The sequence below is a fragment of the Artibeus jamaicensis genome, unplaced genomic scaffold (assembly GCF_021234435.1).
Source record: "Artibeus jamaicensis isolate MK-2021 breed Jamaican fruit bat unplaced genomic scaffold, CSHL_Jam_final contig_402, whole genome shotgun sequence".
Classification (NCBI taxonomy): domain Eukaryota; kingdom Metazoa; phylum Chordata; class Mammalia; order Chiroptera; family Phyllostomidae; genus Artibeus; species Artibeus jamaicensis.
This window is the reverse complement of record NW_026521818.1, coordinates 20,270,661-20,290,583: the sequence shown is the minus strand read 5'-3', so window position 1 is coordinate 20,290,583 and position 19,923 is coordinate 20,270,661. Positions and strand designations below refer to the sequence as shown.

Below are 19,923 nucleotides of genomic sequence, written 5' to 3'. Positions count from 1 at the left end.
TGAATTGCTTGTAGCTCCAAAAAGGTTGCTGAGGGCCAGTCACAGGAAGCATCTTATATTGGGCTGCACCACAGCCCCTCTCAAAATGCCCAGAATCAACACGCCCTAAGACCAGTTTCAGAAAACATCAGAGCAGGATCCATTAAGCTTTACAGCAGCATATCCAAAGACAGATCTTGTCAGGCACCAAACACTACTGAGACAAATTCTGTTTTGTGGTTGGCATAGCAGCTTGCATATCATGATTGGGATTGAGCCTGACAGTAAGTCAGCCTAAGGATGGGTCCCACACAGAAAAGGGACATAGCAATGAAGACTCAGTTACAAAGAGGGCCCCACATAACCCACACAAGAGACAATCCTGGAGCATCTGGCTCAGGTGATCAAAGAGACTGTACTACTGGACCACACAGGACACCTGCTACATAAGGCCACTACACAAAGACTGGGAGTCAGAGAAGATCTGTTTAATACATAGAAACAAACACAAAGGCAGCCAAAATGGAGAGGCAAAGAATCAAGCCCCAGATGAAAAAACAGGAGAAATCTCCAAAAAAAGAGCTAAATAAAATGGAGGAAAGCAATTTATCAGATAGAAAGTTCAAAGTAATGGATATAAGGATGCTTAACAGCATAAAAAAGACATATAAATCATAAAAAAGGATGAGTCAGAAATGAAGACTATTATATTAAAAATGAAGAATACACTGGAAGGAATAAACAGATTGGATGAAGCAGAGGATTGAATCAGTGATTTGGGAGACAAAGTAGAAAAAAACACCCAATCAAAGCAGCAAAAAGGAAAAAATAATTTTAAAAAAGTAGGATAGTTTAAGGGACCTTTGGGACAACATTGAGTGTAACAACACCTGCATCATAGGGATACTGTAAAAAGAAGAGAGAAAGCAAGGAATCAAGAACCTATGTGAAGAAATAATGACTGAACACTTCCCTGACTTGGTGAAGGAAAAAGACATGCAAACCCAGGAAGAAAAGATGTCCTAAACAAGATGACCCGAAAGAGACCCATACGAAGACACATCATAATTAAAATGATAAAGGTTAAAGACAAAGAGATAATCTTTTTTTAAATTTTAATTGTTCAAATACAGTTTTCTGCCCTTTACCCCATCCCAGCCCACCCCCCAATCCTCCCCACCTCCCTCCTGTCTCCACCCTCACCTTGTTATTGTCCATGTGTCCTTTATACTAGTTCCTTACAAAGAGATAATCTTAAAAGCTACAAAAGAAAGACCATTAGTTACCTACAAGGGAGTTCCCATAAGACTGTCAGCTGATTTCTTAACGGAAACATTTCAGGCCAGAAGAGACTGGCATGAAATATTTAAAGTGATGAAAAGCAATGATCTATAATCAAGACTGCTTCACCCAGCAAGGCTATCATTTAAGATTGAAAGAGAAATAGAGAGCTTCCCAGACAAGAAAAAACTAAAAGAGTTTGTTACCACTAAACCAGTATTACAAGAATGGTTAAAAGACCTTCTGAAGAAGGAGAAGGAGGAGGAGGAGAAAGAGAAGAAGGAGGTGAAGGGAAAGGAGAAAAAGGAGGAGGACAACAGAGGTTAGTTAAAAGAATAAAATCTCAAAAAACACATACCTATCAATATTCAAATTTAAATATAAAGGGCTTAAGTACTTGTCATAAGACACAGGGTAGCTGAATGGATAAGAAACCAAATCCATATATAAGGTGTCTACAAGAGACCCACCTCAGAACAAAAGATACGTACAGACTAAAAGTAAAGGGATAAGAAAAGATATTTCATGCAAATGGAAATGATAAAAAAGCTAGGGTAGCAATACTGTATCTGAAAAAATAGACTTTATTTTCTTTCCATTTGTAGATCTATCTATCTATCTATCTATCTATCTATCTATCTATCTATCATCTATCTAATTGTTTATTCTATTACAGTGGTCCCAATTTCTTCCCTTTTCTCCCCCTCCACCCAGCCTACCCCTTTTTCCCACAGTCAATCCCCTCTCTGTTGTCCATGTCCATGAGTCATAAATACATATTCTTTGACTAGTACCTTCCCCTTCCTTCCACCATTCCCCCACTCCCTCCTCCCCTCCTACAGCTATCAATCTGTTCCATGTTTCCATGTCTTTGGTTCTATCTTTCTCATTAGTTTATTTTGTTCATTATATTCCAGGTATAAGTGAGGTCATATGGTATTTGCTTTTCACTGACTGGTTTATTTCACTTAGTTTAAGAGTCTCTAGTCCTATCCATGCTGTCCCAAAAGGTCAGACTTCTTCCTGTGTGATGCATAGTATTCCACCATGTAAATGTACCACAGTTTTTTAATTTACTCATTTACTGATGAGCACTTGGGCAGTTTCAAAAACTTAGCTATTGTAAATAGTGCTGCTATAAACATAGAGTGTATAAGATATTTTGAATTTCTGTTTTAGGGTTCTTAGGGTATATTCCTAGCAGTAGAATTGCTGGGTTGTATGGCAGTTCCATTTTTAATTTTTTGAGGAAATTCCATACTGTCTTCCACAGTGGCTGCACTAGTCTGTATTCCCACCAATAGTGCACTAGGGCTCCTTTTTGTCCACATCCTTATCAGCACTTCTTGTTTGTTGATTTATTAATGATAGCTATTCTGACGTGTAAGGTGATAACTCACTGTGGTTTTAATCTGCATCTCTAGTGATGGCTAGTGATGTTGAGTATTTTTTCATATGTCTATGGGCCATCGTGTATCTTCCTTGGAGAAGTGTCTATTCAGGTCCTTGGCCCATTTTTTGACTGAATTGTTTGTCTTCCTGGTGTTTAGTCATCATATGAGTTCTTTATATATTTTGGAGATTAAACCCTTGTCTAATATATCATTGTCAAATATGTTCTCCCACATAGTTGGTTCCCTTTTTATTTTGATGGTTTCTTTAGTCATGTAGAAGCTTTTAAATTTGATGTAGTCCAATTTGTTTATTTTTTCCTTTATTTCCCTTGCCCTAGGAGATATATTGGCAAAATACTACTATGTGATATGTCTGAAATTTTCCTATGCTTTCCACTAGGATTTTTATGAGATGGATCCAAAGAGACCCACTCCAAGACACATCATAATTAAAATGGCAAAATTTAAATACCAAAACAGAATCTTAAAGACAGCAAGTAAGAAATAGCTATTAACATACAAGGGAGCCTGATAAGGCTATCAGCTGATTTCTCAACAGAAACACTACAGGCCAGAAGGAACTGGCATTAAATATTCCAAGTAATAAAAAGTAAATACTGCCCTGGCTGGTGTAGCTCAGTGGATTGAATGTGGGCCTGCAAACAAAAGGTTCGCAGTTCAATTCCAGTCAGGGCATATGCCTGGGTTGCAGGCCAGTTCCCAGCAGGGGATGCACAAAAGGCAACCATACATTGATATTTCTCTCCCTCTCTCCTTCCCTTACACTCTAAAGACAAAGAAATAAAATCTTAAAAAAAAAAGTAAATACTTGCAACCAAGACTACTCTCTCCAGCAATGGTCTCATTTAAAATGGAAGGTGAAATAAAGAGCTTCTTAGACAAAAGAAGGCTAAACGTGTGCATCTCCACCAAGCCTGCACTGCAAGATATGTTAAAGGGACTGCTTCAAGAAGAAGAAGGAGAGATAGAGAAAGAGAGAGAGTAAGAGAGAGGAACATAGGTATGAAGGGAAAAAGTGGCAATGAACAAGTACCTATCAATAACAGCCTTAAGTGTAAATGGATTAAATGCACCAATCAAAAGGCATAGGAAAGCTGAGTAGATAACAAAACATGATCTGCATATATGCTGTCTACAAGAAACCCACTTCAAAACAAAAGATCCACACAGGCTGAAAGTGAAGGGTTGGATGAAATATTCCAAGCAAATGGACATGAAAAAATAGCTGGTGTGGCAATACTCATATCAGACAAGATAGACTCAAAAGCCACAATAAGAGACAAAGACAATCACTACATAATACCTAAGGGAGTGGTACAACAAGAGGATATATCCCTTATAAACATATATGTACCCAACACAGGAGCAAATAAATACATACGAAAAATCTTGGAGGACTTAAAGAAGGAGATTGACAGCAGTACAGTCATAGAAGATTTAACACTTCACTGTTAACAACTGATAGATCTTCCAAAAAATCAACAAGAATATTGGAGCATAGAACAACATTCTAGATCAAATGGACTTAATTTATATTTACAGAACATTTTGCCCCAAAGAAGCAAAGTATACATTTTTTTCAAATTCACATGGATCATTTTAAAAGATAAAACACATGGTAAGACACAAAACAAGCCTTAACAAATTCAAGAAAATTGAAATCATATCAAGCATCTTCTCAGATCACAGTGGCTTGAACCTACAAACCAATCTCAAGGAAAAAACTCAAAAACATTGACATACATGGAGACTAAATAACATGTTATTAAATAATGCATGGGTCAATGATGAGATCAAGAAAGAAATAAAAAAGTATCTGGGTACAAATAAAATGAACATACAACAACCCAAAACCTACGGGACACAATGAAGGCAGCCTTGAGAGGTAAGTTCATAGCAATAAAGGCCTACTGATGGAAGAAAATCTCAAGTAAAAATATCTAACCCTACATCTAAAAGAACTAGAGGAACACCAAACAAAGCCCAGAGTGAGTAGAAGAAAGGAAATAATCAAAATCAGAGCAGAATTAAATGACATAGACTACAAATATTTTTAAAATGTAAAATATCAATGGCTCCAGGAGCTAGTTCTTTCAAAAGATGAAATTGACAAACCTTTAATCAGACTCATCAAGAAAAAAAATAGAGAAGACCCAAATAAATAAAATCAGAAATGAGAGAGAAGTAACAACCAATACCACAGAAATACAAAGGATTGTAAGAAATTATAATGAGCCACTATATGCCAAGAAACTTGGGTGAAGTGGATAAATTTCTGAAAGCATACAATCTCACAAAACTGAATCAAGAAGAAGCAGAGAGCCTGAACAGACTGATAACAACCAGTGAAATTGAAACAGTAATCAAAAACCTAGCACACAAAAACCTTGGCCTAGCTGGCCTCACAGGCAAAGTTTACCAAACATTCAAAGAACTAACACCTATCCTTCTCAAACTATTCCAAAAAATTCAAGAAGAAGGAAGACTCCCAAATGCTTTTTATGAGGCCAGTATTACCCTAATCCCAAAACCAATTAAAGATACAACAAAGAAAAATAATTACAGGCCAATATCACTGATGAACATAGATGCCTAAATCCTCAACAAAATATTGGCAATCCAGACCCAGCAATACATTAAATAAATCATACACCACAATCAAGTAAGATTTATCCCAGATACGCAAGGATGGTATAACATTTGCAAATCAATAAATGTAATACATCACATAAACCAAGTGAAAGACGAAAAACACATGATCATACCAACAGATCCTGAGAAAGCATTTGACAAAGTCCAGCACTCATATATGATAAAAACTGTTAGCAAAGTGGTAATAAAAGGAACATACCACAACATAATACCAAAACATAATAAAGGCTATATATGACAAACCCACAGCTAATATCATACTGCATGGGCAAAATTATAAGTGTTACCCTTAAAATCAGGAGTAAAATAGGGCTGTCTGCTTTCATCACTCCTATTCAACATAGTACTGGCAATCCTAGCTATAGCAATCAGACAAGAAGAAGAAATAAAAGGCTACCAAACTATAAAGGAAGAAGGAAAACGGTCATTATTTGCAGATGATGTGATACTGTATTTATAGAACCCTTAAGACTTCACAAAAAAGCTAGTAGAATTAATAAATGAATTCAGTAAAGTAGCAGGATACAAAATAAATATCCAGATATCAGCTGCATTTTATACACCAATAATGAACTATCAGAAAAAGAAACTAAGTACACAATTCCATTCACAACTGCTTCAAAAAGAATAAAATACCGAGGAATAAATTGAACTAAGCATATAAAAGACCTGCACTCAGACAATTATAGGACACTGAAGAATATACAAATAAGTGGAAACATATACCATGTTCATGGATAGGAAGGATTAACATCATTAAAATGCCTATACCACCCAAAGGAATCTATAGATTCAATGCAGTTCCTATCAAGATACTGATGGTGCATTTCACAGAACTAGGACAATTATTCCAAAAATTTATATGGAACCACAAAAGACCCTGAATAACAATGAAAAACTAAGTTGAAGGAATCATGCCATCTGATATCAAACTATAGTACAAGGCCATAGTAATCAAAACAGCATGATTCTGGGAAAAAAAAAAAAGACATAGAGATCATTGGAATAGAATAGAGAGCCCAGAAATATACACATGCCTTTATAGTCAATTAATTTGACAAAGGAGGCAAGAACATACAATGAGGTAAGGATAGTTAATTCAATAAATGGTGTTGGGAAAATTGGACAGACACATGCAGAAAAATGAAACTAGACCACCTTCTTAGACTGTACACAAGAATAAACTCAAAATAGATAAAGACTTAAATGTTAGATTTAAAACCATAAAATCCTACAAGAAAAACTAGGCAGTAAAAACTCAGACATTTTTTATAGCAATATATATTTTTTTCCTGATATATTTCCCTGGGAAAGGAAACAAAAGAATTGGACTACTTTAACTAAAATCTTTGCAAAGCAGAAGAAACCATCATCAAAATTAAGACAATCCACTGAATGGAATAACATATTTACCAATCATTTATCTGATAAAGGGTTAATATCCAAAATTTATAAAAAAACTTATAAAACTCAACACACACACACACACACACACACACACACACACACACTGAACCCAATCCAATTGAAAAGTGGGCAAAGGACCTGAATAGACACTTCTCCAAAGAGGACATACAGCTAGCCAACGGACCTATGAAAATTTGCTCAATGTCATTAATCATCAGAGAAATGCAAATTAAAACCTTAATCTGCCATCACCTCACACTTGTCAGAATAGCTTTCATCAGTAAGTCAACAAACAACAAGTACTGGCAAGGATGTGGAGAAAAGGGAATCTTCATGCACTGTTGGTGGGAATGCAAATTGGTGCAGCCACTGTGAAAGCAGTATGAAGTTACCTCAAAAATTAAAAAATGGAACTTCCTTATGACCTAGAGATTTCACTTCTGGGAATTTATCCAAAGAAACCCAAAACACTAATTCAAAAGAATATATGCACCCCTGTATGTACTGGAGCATTATTTACAATGGCCAAGAATTAAAAGCAACCTGAGTGTCAATCAGTAAATGAGTGGATAAAAATGCTGTGGTACATTTACCCAATGGAGTACTATTTGGCCATAAAAAAGAAATAAATCTTACCCTTTGAGATAGCATGGATGTACCTGGAGAGCATTATGCTAAATTAAATAAGCCAGTTGAAGAAAGACAAGTACCATATGACTTCACTCATATATGGAATCTAATGAACAGACTGAAATAAAGAAAAAATGAGACAGACTCATACAAAGCAGGTTGACAGCTGGCCAGGGGAGGTTGGGAGGCTGGGAGGCTGGTAGGTGGAGGGATTGAACGAAAATGAAAAAAAGAAAAAAATTCATGGACACGGACAACTGTGTGCTGGTTGCCACAGAGAGGTGGGTGGGAGGAGGTGGAGCAGACTACAGGGAAGATAAGTGGGGATGGAAGGAGACTTTACTTGGGATGGTGAACACACAACACAATGTACAGATGATGTGTTATGGAACTGTGCACCTGATACCTGTATAATTCAGTTAACCAGTGCCACCCCAATAAATTAAATAAAGAGGAAAAATATAAAAAATTAAAATATAACTGGTAAAACAAAGAAACAAGGTCAAGAGAGCTAGGTCAAGTCAACATTACTGAAATTTTATTTTCTGTTACTTTTAACATCTTCCTTATTCTCACATTTTATCTAAATATGACAAGGAAAACTCTCAAATCTTGAAAGAAATGGTGGTCTTTTTTAGAAAAAGTAAAGTAAAGCTGTCATTTCAAAATAAAATCTTATGAAAAATCTCACAGTGCCATGAAACGCAGCAAACAATTAGGGGTTCACTAATAGACTGTGTAAACTTTACTAATGAAAATACTGTACAATTTGTATGGTTTTTAACAAGTAATATTTAATAAATGTCAAATATTCAGGTGCTTTAAAATGTCTCTCTTTTCATAAAGGGAGTTGATTATAATCAATTTTGTCAAAGTTTTAATACACCTTAATGAAAGTATATGAAGTCAGAAGGATACTTTCTGGCTCCCAGTGAATTTCTTAGCTTTTAAGAAAACAGAATAAAGGGAAGGGATATAATTTACAGAAAACATGTATATTAAAATATGTATATTAAAAAGTATGAGCTATGCATTTAGAATGCCAAAATGTAGGTGTTCCACATGAAAAGGTATGGACAAAATATATAGGTTAAATGATAAAGTATGATATTAACTTTAAAAGTAGGCCATCACACCTATGCATCATTTTGTTAATTAGACCATGTCCTCTGTACTCTTTGGGCTCCAGATTTATACATCCAGCTGCTGATTTTACTTCTTCACTTGGGTGTCCAATTAACATACCAAACTTAACAGGTCCAAAAGAAATTTAATTTCATTCCTTAAATCTCAACTTTCCTTATCTCTTCAAATGATTCAAAATCTACCTAGATGTTTGAACCAAAATTCTGAGATCCATGCTTGATTTTATCCATTCCTTCACTCCCTATCCCTGAACTAACATGTCCTTTTGTTATCTTTCCTTCAAAATAGATCTCAAATTGGTATAGATTTTTCTAATTTGCTTTTATCTTTTCACAAATGCGCTGATTGAAGTCAAATAAAGATTTCTCTCTATGGTCTACCAAGCCCTGTAAGATCTGGTCCATGGAAGGCTCAGCCACACTCTCCTTGCTGTGTGGCTTCTTAATTTTCCGACTGTTCTGTTGCAAGTACAATCCCCCAGCTTCTCCATGTCTGGTTCCCACTTGTCCTATCAGTTCCTCATCTCACAAGTCACCATTTCACTCACCTCTTCCCTGATCACTCAATCTAATTAGCAATGTCCCACTCCCATCACTTATCATTCTCTATCTCCTCAACTTGTTTTATTTCTCACAATACTTGTCATCATCTGTAATTGCTTATCTTCATGTTTTTGCTGGTTTATTTTCTTTCTCCCAAGTGAGAGTGTCAATTCCATGAGAAAAGGGATCTTCTCTTGTGTGCTCCCCATACACTCAAACCTACAACATTACTTGAATGAAGGAGTGAGTGACATATATGACCCTATCTCTAGATATATCCTTAGGTATGGCTCCCTGGTGAATGCCTTAGGCACAGTTAAATACAATATACTATGTACAGCAGGAGCTCCCCCAGGTGATCACTGCTGTCTAGAATTCCACCATATTCCTCATCTATCAATATTAAAAGCAGCATTGATATTAAGAAAATGTAAAACTAGATCCAAATGGAAATTGTATGGTATTGATTCAGTGATGTAAAAAACCCGAAAGACTGAGAAGTTGGGATGAGCTCCTCTCCTAGTCTCAGGGAAAGAGAATAATTACCCCATTGCCCTGTGACGAAGAAAAGCCAGTACCTTGGCTTTTTAAAAAGGATAGTGCTGCTGCCAGCAGTTTGAGGCACATCCAATGTTTATGCCAAAGGAACTTTTGCAACCGGAGCTTTGAAAACAAGAAAAAAAGTCAGGATTTGGTGGGGGCTGGATAAACACTTTCCACCAGGGAAAGGCAATCCTGAGGTGTTTTTACGCAACTACATATAAACGCTCAATTCAGACTGTGAGTCTGCTTGCAGATAAATCTTAGTAATACATTTCTTACTCTGAGATTGACAACAGATCTGGATATATTTAGAAAATATGTGGGGTTTTTTTTTGCTTTCTTTAACTTATTTATTTTAAGTAAACGTTTATAGAGTTTCAAGTCATAGCTATGAGACATTCGATTTTCATTCTTTGAGAGTGTGGACTATGTCACTTGTTCACCCCCTGGCCCTACCTGAATCCACTGCTGTTCTGATTGCACAGCCCACAGAACTCCTCCCCTGCAGAAGTTCATTGAAAGGGATGAATATTGGACAGCAAAAAGTAAGATCTTGAAGGGAGAGGATGTCATAACAGAATGACTCTCCTTTTCCTAATCTTTAATGCCAAGAACTGCTTGTACCCTCTCTGTGTGAGATCAACAAAGGGGATTAGGTAATACAATGCATCTTTGCTCAGAAAAATGATTCAGTTTTCCTTTGGGCCAAGCTATATTTCTTTCACTCTTCCTCAATTTGCCTTAGAGGTTATTTTACAAATACTGTCTTGTATTAAAAAAACTGTAGCTAAGGATTAAAATACTTAATTAACTAAAAGCAATCAGGAACTCTTTTTTAATTCATTCTCAGCTTTCGCAAATTATCTAATTGCTCCAAAAGTTAGTTGTGCATTACAAATTCAAAGAGGTAAAAAGGATATTTCATTTCATAAAAAAGTGAAAGGAAAACACCTTGGAAAAAGATTTGTAGGAAACATGACAAACTATTAATACCTTTCTTATATAAAATAATACCTCAAATGGATGAGATAAAACATTATGTGCCAGAGTTAAATGAGTAAAAAACTCAGAAGAGATTTTAAATGGCAAATATAGCTAGAACACTATCCCACCTAGCCAGTAATCTTAATAAAGAAAATAAAAATATGCTTATTGCATTCTATAAAATTAAAATAAAGTTAAATAATCTTTCCCCATTCTTTAAAAAAAAACCCCAAGGCATTCCTTGTTAAAACAAAATATTATTAAGAAGCCCAGGCAAACTGGGTTTCATCCACCCTATTTGAAAGGGTGAGCCACAATGACTGGCCTCTTTTCCCTGTTCTTCCCTCAAGGACTTTGACGAAGCTTCAAGGAGCATCTAGTTCTCTAGCACAATTGGAAGACCTATTTTTAATGCCAGCCAGTACCAATGAAAGATAGTACAATAGGCATATTTCTATATTTTTGACACACTAAATCACGTCAACCACTATGAAAAGCAACCTAGAAACACTGCATAAAAACCACCTTGAAACTCACGTCCATTGACAACCTTCGCTTCTGTGACCCATATATTAGCCATAGCGCATGAAGATACTAATTGCAGTATTATTTAAGATGGTGAAATTTTAGGAAGAAAATAATTGCATGTATTCAACCATTCAATAAATATTTACTGAGTAAACAACTTCACAAAAGCTAATGTTTCTGTTAAAGGATGAGAAGAAATAGGAATGGCTGGGGGAACAGTTCAGAAAGGTCATGAAGTTCATTAGACAGTGCTCACTATGTCCTTTACTGAAGATGGCTTTCATCTCGCTGAAGGACATTAATTCCTTAAATTAAGTTAGTTAGGATATCATATCACCAAAAAATACAGTGAAAACTAGAAGAGAAAATTCTTCCTTTGGAACTCTTCAGGTGAGATCACAACCCTGATATTGGTAAAACCTTTCTGAAGAGAATAAAGGTAAAAATAACCTAAAACATTTCCCTGGGACTTTCTATTTTAGGCATGGGTCTAGGAAACCTATCAGCATTTGAAGCACTCCTGACCAAATGGGAAGAAGGATTGCTTCTGCCACAAAGTAGGTCAGGAGTGAGACAGGAGGTTTCTCCATGGTAAATTCTAGGCTTAAAGTGAATAAAAGCATTTGTAAGTAAGATTATACAGTTTCACATTTTTTTCTGTGTTTATTTTCCCCTGTGTAACCCCATATCTTTAATAAAGTTTTATTTAAATGCCTCCAGTCTTGTCTCAGCTGTGCTGTGGGTATAAGGATTCCTTATTTTAGCCAACCAGAGAAGATACCCCAGCCCCCTCTTATGCCTTCAGCTGGTGTGATAATGGCAGAGGTGATGAGTGAGTGTTGAGAACCACCCTGCCTGGTTTCAGGAGCTGTAATCCCCCATGGCTAAGGGTGAGTGAGTGACCTTTGGACCATAAGCCACTAAGGAGACAAAGCTTATCTCCCTGGCAGGAGCACAGCCTCTGCTCCTTTTATTTCATCCATAACTGGCCCCCCAGTGCTTGATTGTTTAGCCAATGACAGGTAAGATTCCCCAAGGGGTGAAACACCTAAGACAGGCACGATCACATGGAGGCCCCAGGGAAGGACTTGGGGGGCTATGGAGAAAAGGGGTGATGGACCTTCGGCCCTTGGCTTTGACAAAGCCTGACTCCCCTGAGTCCTCAAGAAGTCTCCGAAAATTCCTTGGCTATCTGCCTCCTCTGTCTGACGTAAGCCTGAAACAATGACAGAGGGTGGTGCAGCCCTGTGCTGGAAAGGGCTGGCTGCCCAGATGATCAGGCCTGAGAAAGCATATGTAAAATCCTGGGAAGCCTGCTTTGCTAAGAATGCTCTTAGTTAAATGATAAAGGTCTGAGCAGGAAATGAGTTTGTTTCTCAAAGTTTTATAGCCTTTTAGCTGATAGACCCTGACTTATAATAGTTCTTTATATGCTATCTACTGTTTAATCCTTACTGCCTGACAATGATTAATGAGCTGTACCTGTATTTCTGGCCAAATTAAACCCAATAAAACCTGTCTAGGCAAGGGTGCATACTCTCCCCTTGAGAGAGTGGCCAGGCCATTCTGAGGTGCTCCCCCTTGAGGGAGTAGCCGTGCAGTCCCTTTTCCTCCACAGGATTTGGTAGTCCGTGTGAATTTGTCTCATATCTCATCTGTGACGCCGTAGGCACTGCAGGCTGGTGCACTAGGGCATCTCTCAAGTGAGAGATGCCCTAGTCTAGGAAAGGTGTTTCTCAGAGGCCAACGGTAGGCCAGCAGATTCTGCTGCCCTGGCCCACACAGGGAAGCATTTTCTATCACCGTTTTTCAAGGGGCTGGTGTTAATTTGATTACTGAATCACTTCTTTATAGCCTCAGAAATGTTTAGAAATCAGACAGTTAAAAAATAGGCATCTGGAAATACAAATGATACCAGGGAAAGAAAAATAATATCTGAGGTGAAAAAGCAAACAAACTAATAAAGACAAATTTCAGGCAACTCTCTTTGCCTGTTTACTTTAAAAAGAGGATAATTTATAAAACTATGTGGAAATGAGTGCTTTAGGGGGGAAGACAAATGTAAATCAAAGCAAACCCAAACAAAAAAGATATTCTAATATAATCACTTGTTCAAAAGTAAAAATAGAAAAACAAGCATAATCAGTGTTAGTTTTCATTTAAGATTATTTAATTCAACCTTGGAATAATTGGTTTCTGTAAACAGCATACATCTAACTTCATAATCAGATTTATGCTGTGTATGCAGAAAGTTTAATCAGTTCAAACATGAACTGGATTGCAGGTCTGTCTTTCCTGCCACATTATAAAGCACATTATTAGTACATTCCTGGATAGTTCTCCTTTTATTTTCTCTGACTTGTTTTATATTCATTTTATCTTGCGGTAAGTCATTTTATCTGTGTTAAGTCAGCTAAACTATGTTGTGGAAGAAGATGGAGTATAAACAAATAAAAACCACTTTTTCTCTCAATACTTTTCCTTTCTGGAATGACTTTTTCTCTGTGAGAATGACTACCCTTACCTTAGGTTGTTTGCAAAGGTAGCGACAGATTTCCCCAATATATTGAAATACAGTCACATTATACTTTTTGCAGTCATTCCAGAATTGGCTTGCTGAGAATTTCTTCTTTAACACACAAGTAGCTCCTATGGGAAAAGGCAAAAAGAAACACTAGGTAAGAAAATTCAAGGGCAGAATTCAGATAAAACACACATGATGCTGCTCTGTCGCTTTATCACTTTCTAGGCTTTTATAATCCATCAGTGGCCACTTATATCAAGTTCATTTGAAAACATTAATGTTACAGTTCATATGTTGAGGTTGAGAGTAAGGCATTTAGTTCACTGCAGAACCTAACTTTAGCAATGATATAAGCATATGAATATGTCTGAAAGAAAAAAACATACTGACCTTTGTCTTTACTTATTGTGAAAGTTAACCACGTTCTAAATATGCTACTCCATAAAATTACTTTATAGTATTTTAGACATATGAAGGGGCACTAAAAAAACCCCGAATTATTTTCTGGAGGGTGGACTCCTTGTGTACAGGCTTCCTCCATCAGGTGAGTGTTTTAGGAGCCCATCTGTATCACTGTACCACCTGGTGTTGGTGTGAGAGGTTGCATTTGGCTTCAGTGAATTTTTTGAAAACTCATTCAATGCATTTGCTCATTTCATGATGGGTGATTTACAGGAGCACCTGTCCACAATGCACTGAGCGTTCAGCAGTTTTTGATCAAAATCAGCATGATCCCTGTCTCCAATCCTCACTATTCACCCAATCTCACTCCAAGAGACATTCTTTTTGTCCCCAGGGAAAAAAGTCCTCAAAGGGAAATGTTTTGTTGATGTGGAAGAGGTGAAACAAAAAACAGCAGAAGCACTAAAAGGCATCAAAATTGACGAGTTCAAAACTGTTTTGAACAGTGGAAAAATGGCTCTATAGGTGCATTGCATCAAATAAAGAGTACTTTGAACGTAACTGAAGTTTAAACATGAAAGTAAACACACAAATTTTTATATATCAATTCCATTTTTTGACACCCCCCACCCCATATCAAACACAGTAAATGATCTCTCTTCATATATTATTTTGGGACCAGCTGGTAATGGACCCATAATCTCAGCATGTTTATAAAGGGAATTTACTGTGTTACAAGCACTACCACCAGACTTATTGGGTATTTGGGGTATACTGTTTGTGAAGGTAGCCTCAGCAATGCTTATTATGCACTTACCTTTGCAATGTGAATTTGCTGCTCCTCCCTTCAAGACATGATGTTTATTTCCCAACCCTTCAAATACTGAAGCTGGATTGGCTTGTGACTTGCTTTGATCAACAGAATGCAGATGACGTGATTTAAGTGACTTCCACTGATAAGCCTTAAGAGCTATGTAGTTTCCACATTTACTCTCTTGGAAGGTTCCTCACACCATTTAAAGGGGTGGGGGTAGATTATCAAAGGTGGAGTGACCACATGGGTAAGAAAGCCCAGTTAACAGCCAGCACCATTCGCATGGACAAATTACCGGGGCAATGCTCTTTCAACTTCAGGAATACACTGAGTGTATGCACATGGTTCCACTGAGGAGCAACCACATGAAAATTTTGAAAAAGTCAAAACAAAACCAGTGTAATACAAAGCTAAATTTTCAAGCCATACAATTCAGGCAGTGGCATCCTTTCAGCCACTGCCCTAACAGCTGAAAAACCTCTGGCTCAGACTACTAGGCCTAGCAGAGGGAGCCACACTCTGCAGATCACTCATAGTCCCAAACAGATTGCACAGGGCCAGTAACGAGCAGCACCTGACAAGGTCTGCACCAGAATCTTTGCAGATCAACCTAATACATAGAAAGAAATACAAAGAAACAGCCAAAATGGAAAGACAAAGAAACAGGCCCCAAATGAAAAAAATAAGATAATTCTCTAGAAGAAGAATTAGATGAAATGGAGGCAGGCAATTCATTCAGACAGAGAGTTTAGAGTAAGGATTATACTCAACAGCATGAAAAAAAAACCCCATAGGAACCATAAAAAAGGACCAGTCAAAAGTAAAGAATGCAGTATTTGAAATAAATAATAAACTGGAAGGAATAAACAGTAGGTTAGAAGAAGCAGAGGATCTAATCAGTGCCTTGGAAGACAATGTAGAAAAGAACACCCAAGCAGAGAAGCAAAAAGAAAAAAAGAATTAAAGACTTCTTTCTGGTCAAGATAGAGAGGGAGGTAAACACACTTAGCCTCTGAGCCCAACTACTGCAAGCATTACAACTAGACTACAAAACAAATATCACCCAGATTCGTCAGAAAATCAAGCTGTATGGAAGTCTGACAACCAAGATTTAAAGGAGCTACATCCATCCAAATGGGTAAGAGAGGTGGAGATGCAGTGTCACAGAGAGGTGGTGGAAAAAGTGGTCCTGAATTCTTGTGTGGTGGATAAAAATTGGGAGGGATACATTGGGAGCAAGTGAGTCCAGTCCAAGAACAGACCACCTAGCCCAGGGTTCCAGTGCCAGGAAGAAAAGTCCCCATAACCCCTGGCTATAAAACCAGTGGGGTTTGGGGTAGCAGAAAAAACTGCAGGTTTCTCAGGAGAGTCCTCTTAAAGAACCCACAAAGGTCTCAGGATTTATGCAAAACCTACCCCCTCTAGGATTCAGCACCAGGGCAACAGCTGGAAGGACACAAGTGGCAGATGGAGAGAAGGGGAGAAAGTGAACTGACTGGCAACAGGGTAAATGCAAGAAGACAGCTTCCTCCCAGGCGATCACCACAGGCCAGGTATCATCATTTTCCCCTCTCTTAGCCCTCCCCGACACAAAGCCACAAAGTAGTGGAATGAATGGGTTACCTCACCCTGGTGATTACCTAAGGCCACCTAACAATTTAGAAGTGCCTTTGCTACAATAGGTCACATTAGTAAAACAGAGAGTCAAAGCAGCTCTATGCAATACACAAAACAAACACAGGGAGACTGCCAAAATCAGGAGACAAAGAAATATGGCCCAAATTATTACATGAAAGAACAGAATAAAACTCCCCCCCACCAAAAAAAAACTAAATGAAATCGAGATATGCAACCTATCAGAGTTAGAGTTCAAAACACTGGTTATCAGGATGCTGAAAGAAATCACTGGGTACTGCAACAGCCAAGAAAGACCCAGGCAGAAATGAAGTTGGCATTAAGTAAAATTAAGAAAAACCTACAGGGAACCAACAGTGGAGGGAATGAAGTCAAGGATCAAGCCAACACCAGGGAACATAAAGAAGAAATATGCATTCAATTAGAACAGCAAGAAGAAAAAAAAATTTCAAAAAATGAGGACAGAATAAGAGGCCTCTGGGACATCTCCAAATATACCAATATCCATAACATAGGGGTGCCAGAAGGCTAACAGAAAGAGCAAGAAATTGAAAACTTATTTAAATAAATAATCAAAGAAAACTTCCCTAAATTGGTGAAGGAAATAGACATACAACTCCAGGAAGCACAGAAAAACCCAAACAAGTTGGATCCAAAAAGGACCATACCAAGACATATCATAATTAAAATGCCAAAAACTAAAGATGAAGAGAGAATCTTAAACGCAGCAAGAAAAAAGGCAAACAATTATCTAGAAAGCAGTTCCCATCAGACTGTCAGCTGATTTCTCAAAAGAAACCTTATAGGCAAGAAGGGGCTGAAAAGAAGTATTCCAAGTCATGAAATCCAAAGACCTACATCCAAGATTGCTCTACCCAGCAGAGCTTTCATTTAGAATGGAAGGGCAGATAAAGTGCTTCCCAAGTAAGGTCAAGTTAAAGAAGTTCATCATCACCAACCCCTTATTATATGAAATGTTAAAGGGACTTATCTAAGAAAAAGAAGATCAAAACTATGAACAATAAAATGACAACAAATTAACAACTATTAACAACTAAATCTAAAACACAAACTAAGCAGACACACAGAATGGGAATAGAATCATAGATATGGAGATCATTTGGAGGGTTATCAACTAGGAGGGGGAAAGAAGAAAATAAGGGAAAAGGTACAGGAATTAAAAAAGTATAAATTGGTAGGTACAAAATAGACAGGGGGATGGTAAGAACAGTATAGGAAATGGAGTGGCCAAAGAACTTACATGCATGTCCCATGGATATAAACTAAGGGAGGGGTAATGGAGGGAATGAAGGTACTGGGTGAAAGGTTCCAAGAAGAAAAAATAGGGACAACTGGAATAGCATAATCAATAAAATATATTATTAAAAAGATACATTTAATTCTTGTAAGCAAAAATTTTAAAAGATTTTATTTATTTATCTTTAGAGGGGAAGGAAAGGAGAGAGGGAGAGAAATATCAATGTATGGTTGCCTCTCGTGGGTCCCCTGATGGGAACTGGCCTGCAACCCAGGCATGTGCCCTGACTGGGAATCAAACTGAGATTCTCTGGTTCACAGGCCTGCCTCAATCCACTGAGCTACACCAGCCAGGGCCTCTTGCAAACAAATTTTTAAAAAAGAAGTGAAAAAAGAATTTTTAAAAATGAGGAAAGCTTAAGAAACATTTCAGACAACATGAAGTGTAACAACATCCACATCATGGGAATACCAGAAAGAGAAAAGAGTGAGCAAGAGATCGAGAATTTATTTGAAGAAATAATGACTGAAAACCTTCCTAACCTGGTGAAGGAAAGACACACAAGTCCAGAAAGCTCAGAGAGTCCCAAACAAGTCAGACCCAAAGAGGCCCACATCAAGACATATCATAATTAAAACAACAAGGCTTAAAGACAAGGAGAGACTCCTAAAAGCCACAAGAGAAAAGCAGGGACAATCTAATTTCAACAATTAGATTGTCATCTAATTTCTCAATAGAAACATTTCAGGCTGGAAGGGAATGGCATGAGATACTCATGGAGATGAAAAGCAGGGACCTACAAACAAGGCTTCTTTACCCAGCAAGGCTATCATTTAAAACTGAAGGAGAAAAAGGAGCTTCCCAGACAAGAAAAAGTAAAGGAGCTTGTCAACACAAAACGAGAACAAACAAATGTTACAGGGCTTGCTGTAACAGGAAGAAAAAGAAAAGGAGAAAGGAAAAAAAACACAGGAAAATACTCTAACAATTAATGGCACTAACTACATACCTATCAATCATCATCTTAAATGCTCCGACCAAAAGTCAGAGGGTAGCTGAATGGATAACAAAATAATACTCATGTATATGCTACCTCTAAGACCCGACCTCAGATCAAAAGATACACACAGACCAAAAGTAAAATGATGTAAAAAGATATGTTATGAAAATGGAAAGGAAAAAATGGCTTGGATAGCAATATTTACATCTGACAAAATGAACTTTAAAAGCATGACTATAGTAAGAGACAAAAAAGGACACTATATAATGAGAAAGGGAACAATCCAACAAGAGGCTATAACCCTAATAAACATTTACACACCCAACATAGGAGCACTTGAATATGTAAAGCAAATCTTGATGAACATAAAGGGAGAGATTGACAGAAATACAGTCATAGTGGGAGATTTTAACACCCTGTTGACTTAAATGGGTAGATTTTCCAGAAGAAAATCAACACAGAGATAGCAGCCTTAAATAACACACTAGATTAAATGGATTTAATTGTTATCTTCTGGGCATTTTACCCCAGAGCAGCAAAATATACATATTTTTCAAGTGCACATGGAACATTTTCTTAGATAGACCACAGTTAGGATACAAAAGAAGTCTTAATAAATTATAGAAGATTGAAATCATACCAAGCATCTTCTCTGATCACAATGCTATAAAACTAGAAATCAATCACAAGCCGAAAACTAAAAAACACCCAAAGACCTGGAAGCTAAATAAGATATTATTAAAACATGAGTGAGTTAACAACATCAAGAAAGAAAACAAAAGAGACCTTGAAACCAATGAAAATGAGGACACAACAATCCAAAATCTGTGGGACACTGAGGAAGCAATACTAAGAGGGAAATTCATAGCATTACAGACCTATCTCAAACTAAGAAAAAGCTCAAATAAATAATATAACTTCACACTTAAAGGAACCTAAATAAGAACAACAAACAAAGCCCAAAGTGAGTAGAAGGAAGGAAGTAATAAATATCAGAGCTGATACAAATGAAATAGAGTATAAAAAAATACAAAAGATCAATGAATCCAACAGCTGGTTCTCTGCAAAGATAAAGATTGACAAACCTTTAACCAGACACATCATGAAAAAAAGAGAGGACCCAAATAAATAAAATCAGAAATGAAAGAAGAGAAATACTGACTGACACCAAAAAAAGAGAAAG

At 37.1% G+C, this 19,923-nt stretch overlaps 1 protein-coding gene across 2 annotated transcripts in view; it reads right to left on the bottom strand.

The window, feature by feature from the left end:
* SLC27A6 (solute carrier family 27 member 6) overlaps positions 1-19,923 on the bottom strand; it is a 71,079-nt gene that overhangs the window by 32,664 nt on the left and 18,492 nt on the right. For both annotated transcript variants that reach the window (XM_037138203.2, XM_037138204.2), the window contains exon 4: positions 13,632-13,756. In XM_037138203.2, the coding sequence (XP_036994098.2) occupies positions 13,632-13,756 (125 nt within the window). The remainder of the gene's footprint in view (positions 1-13,631; positions 13,757-19,923) is intronic.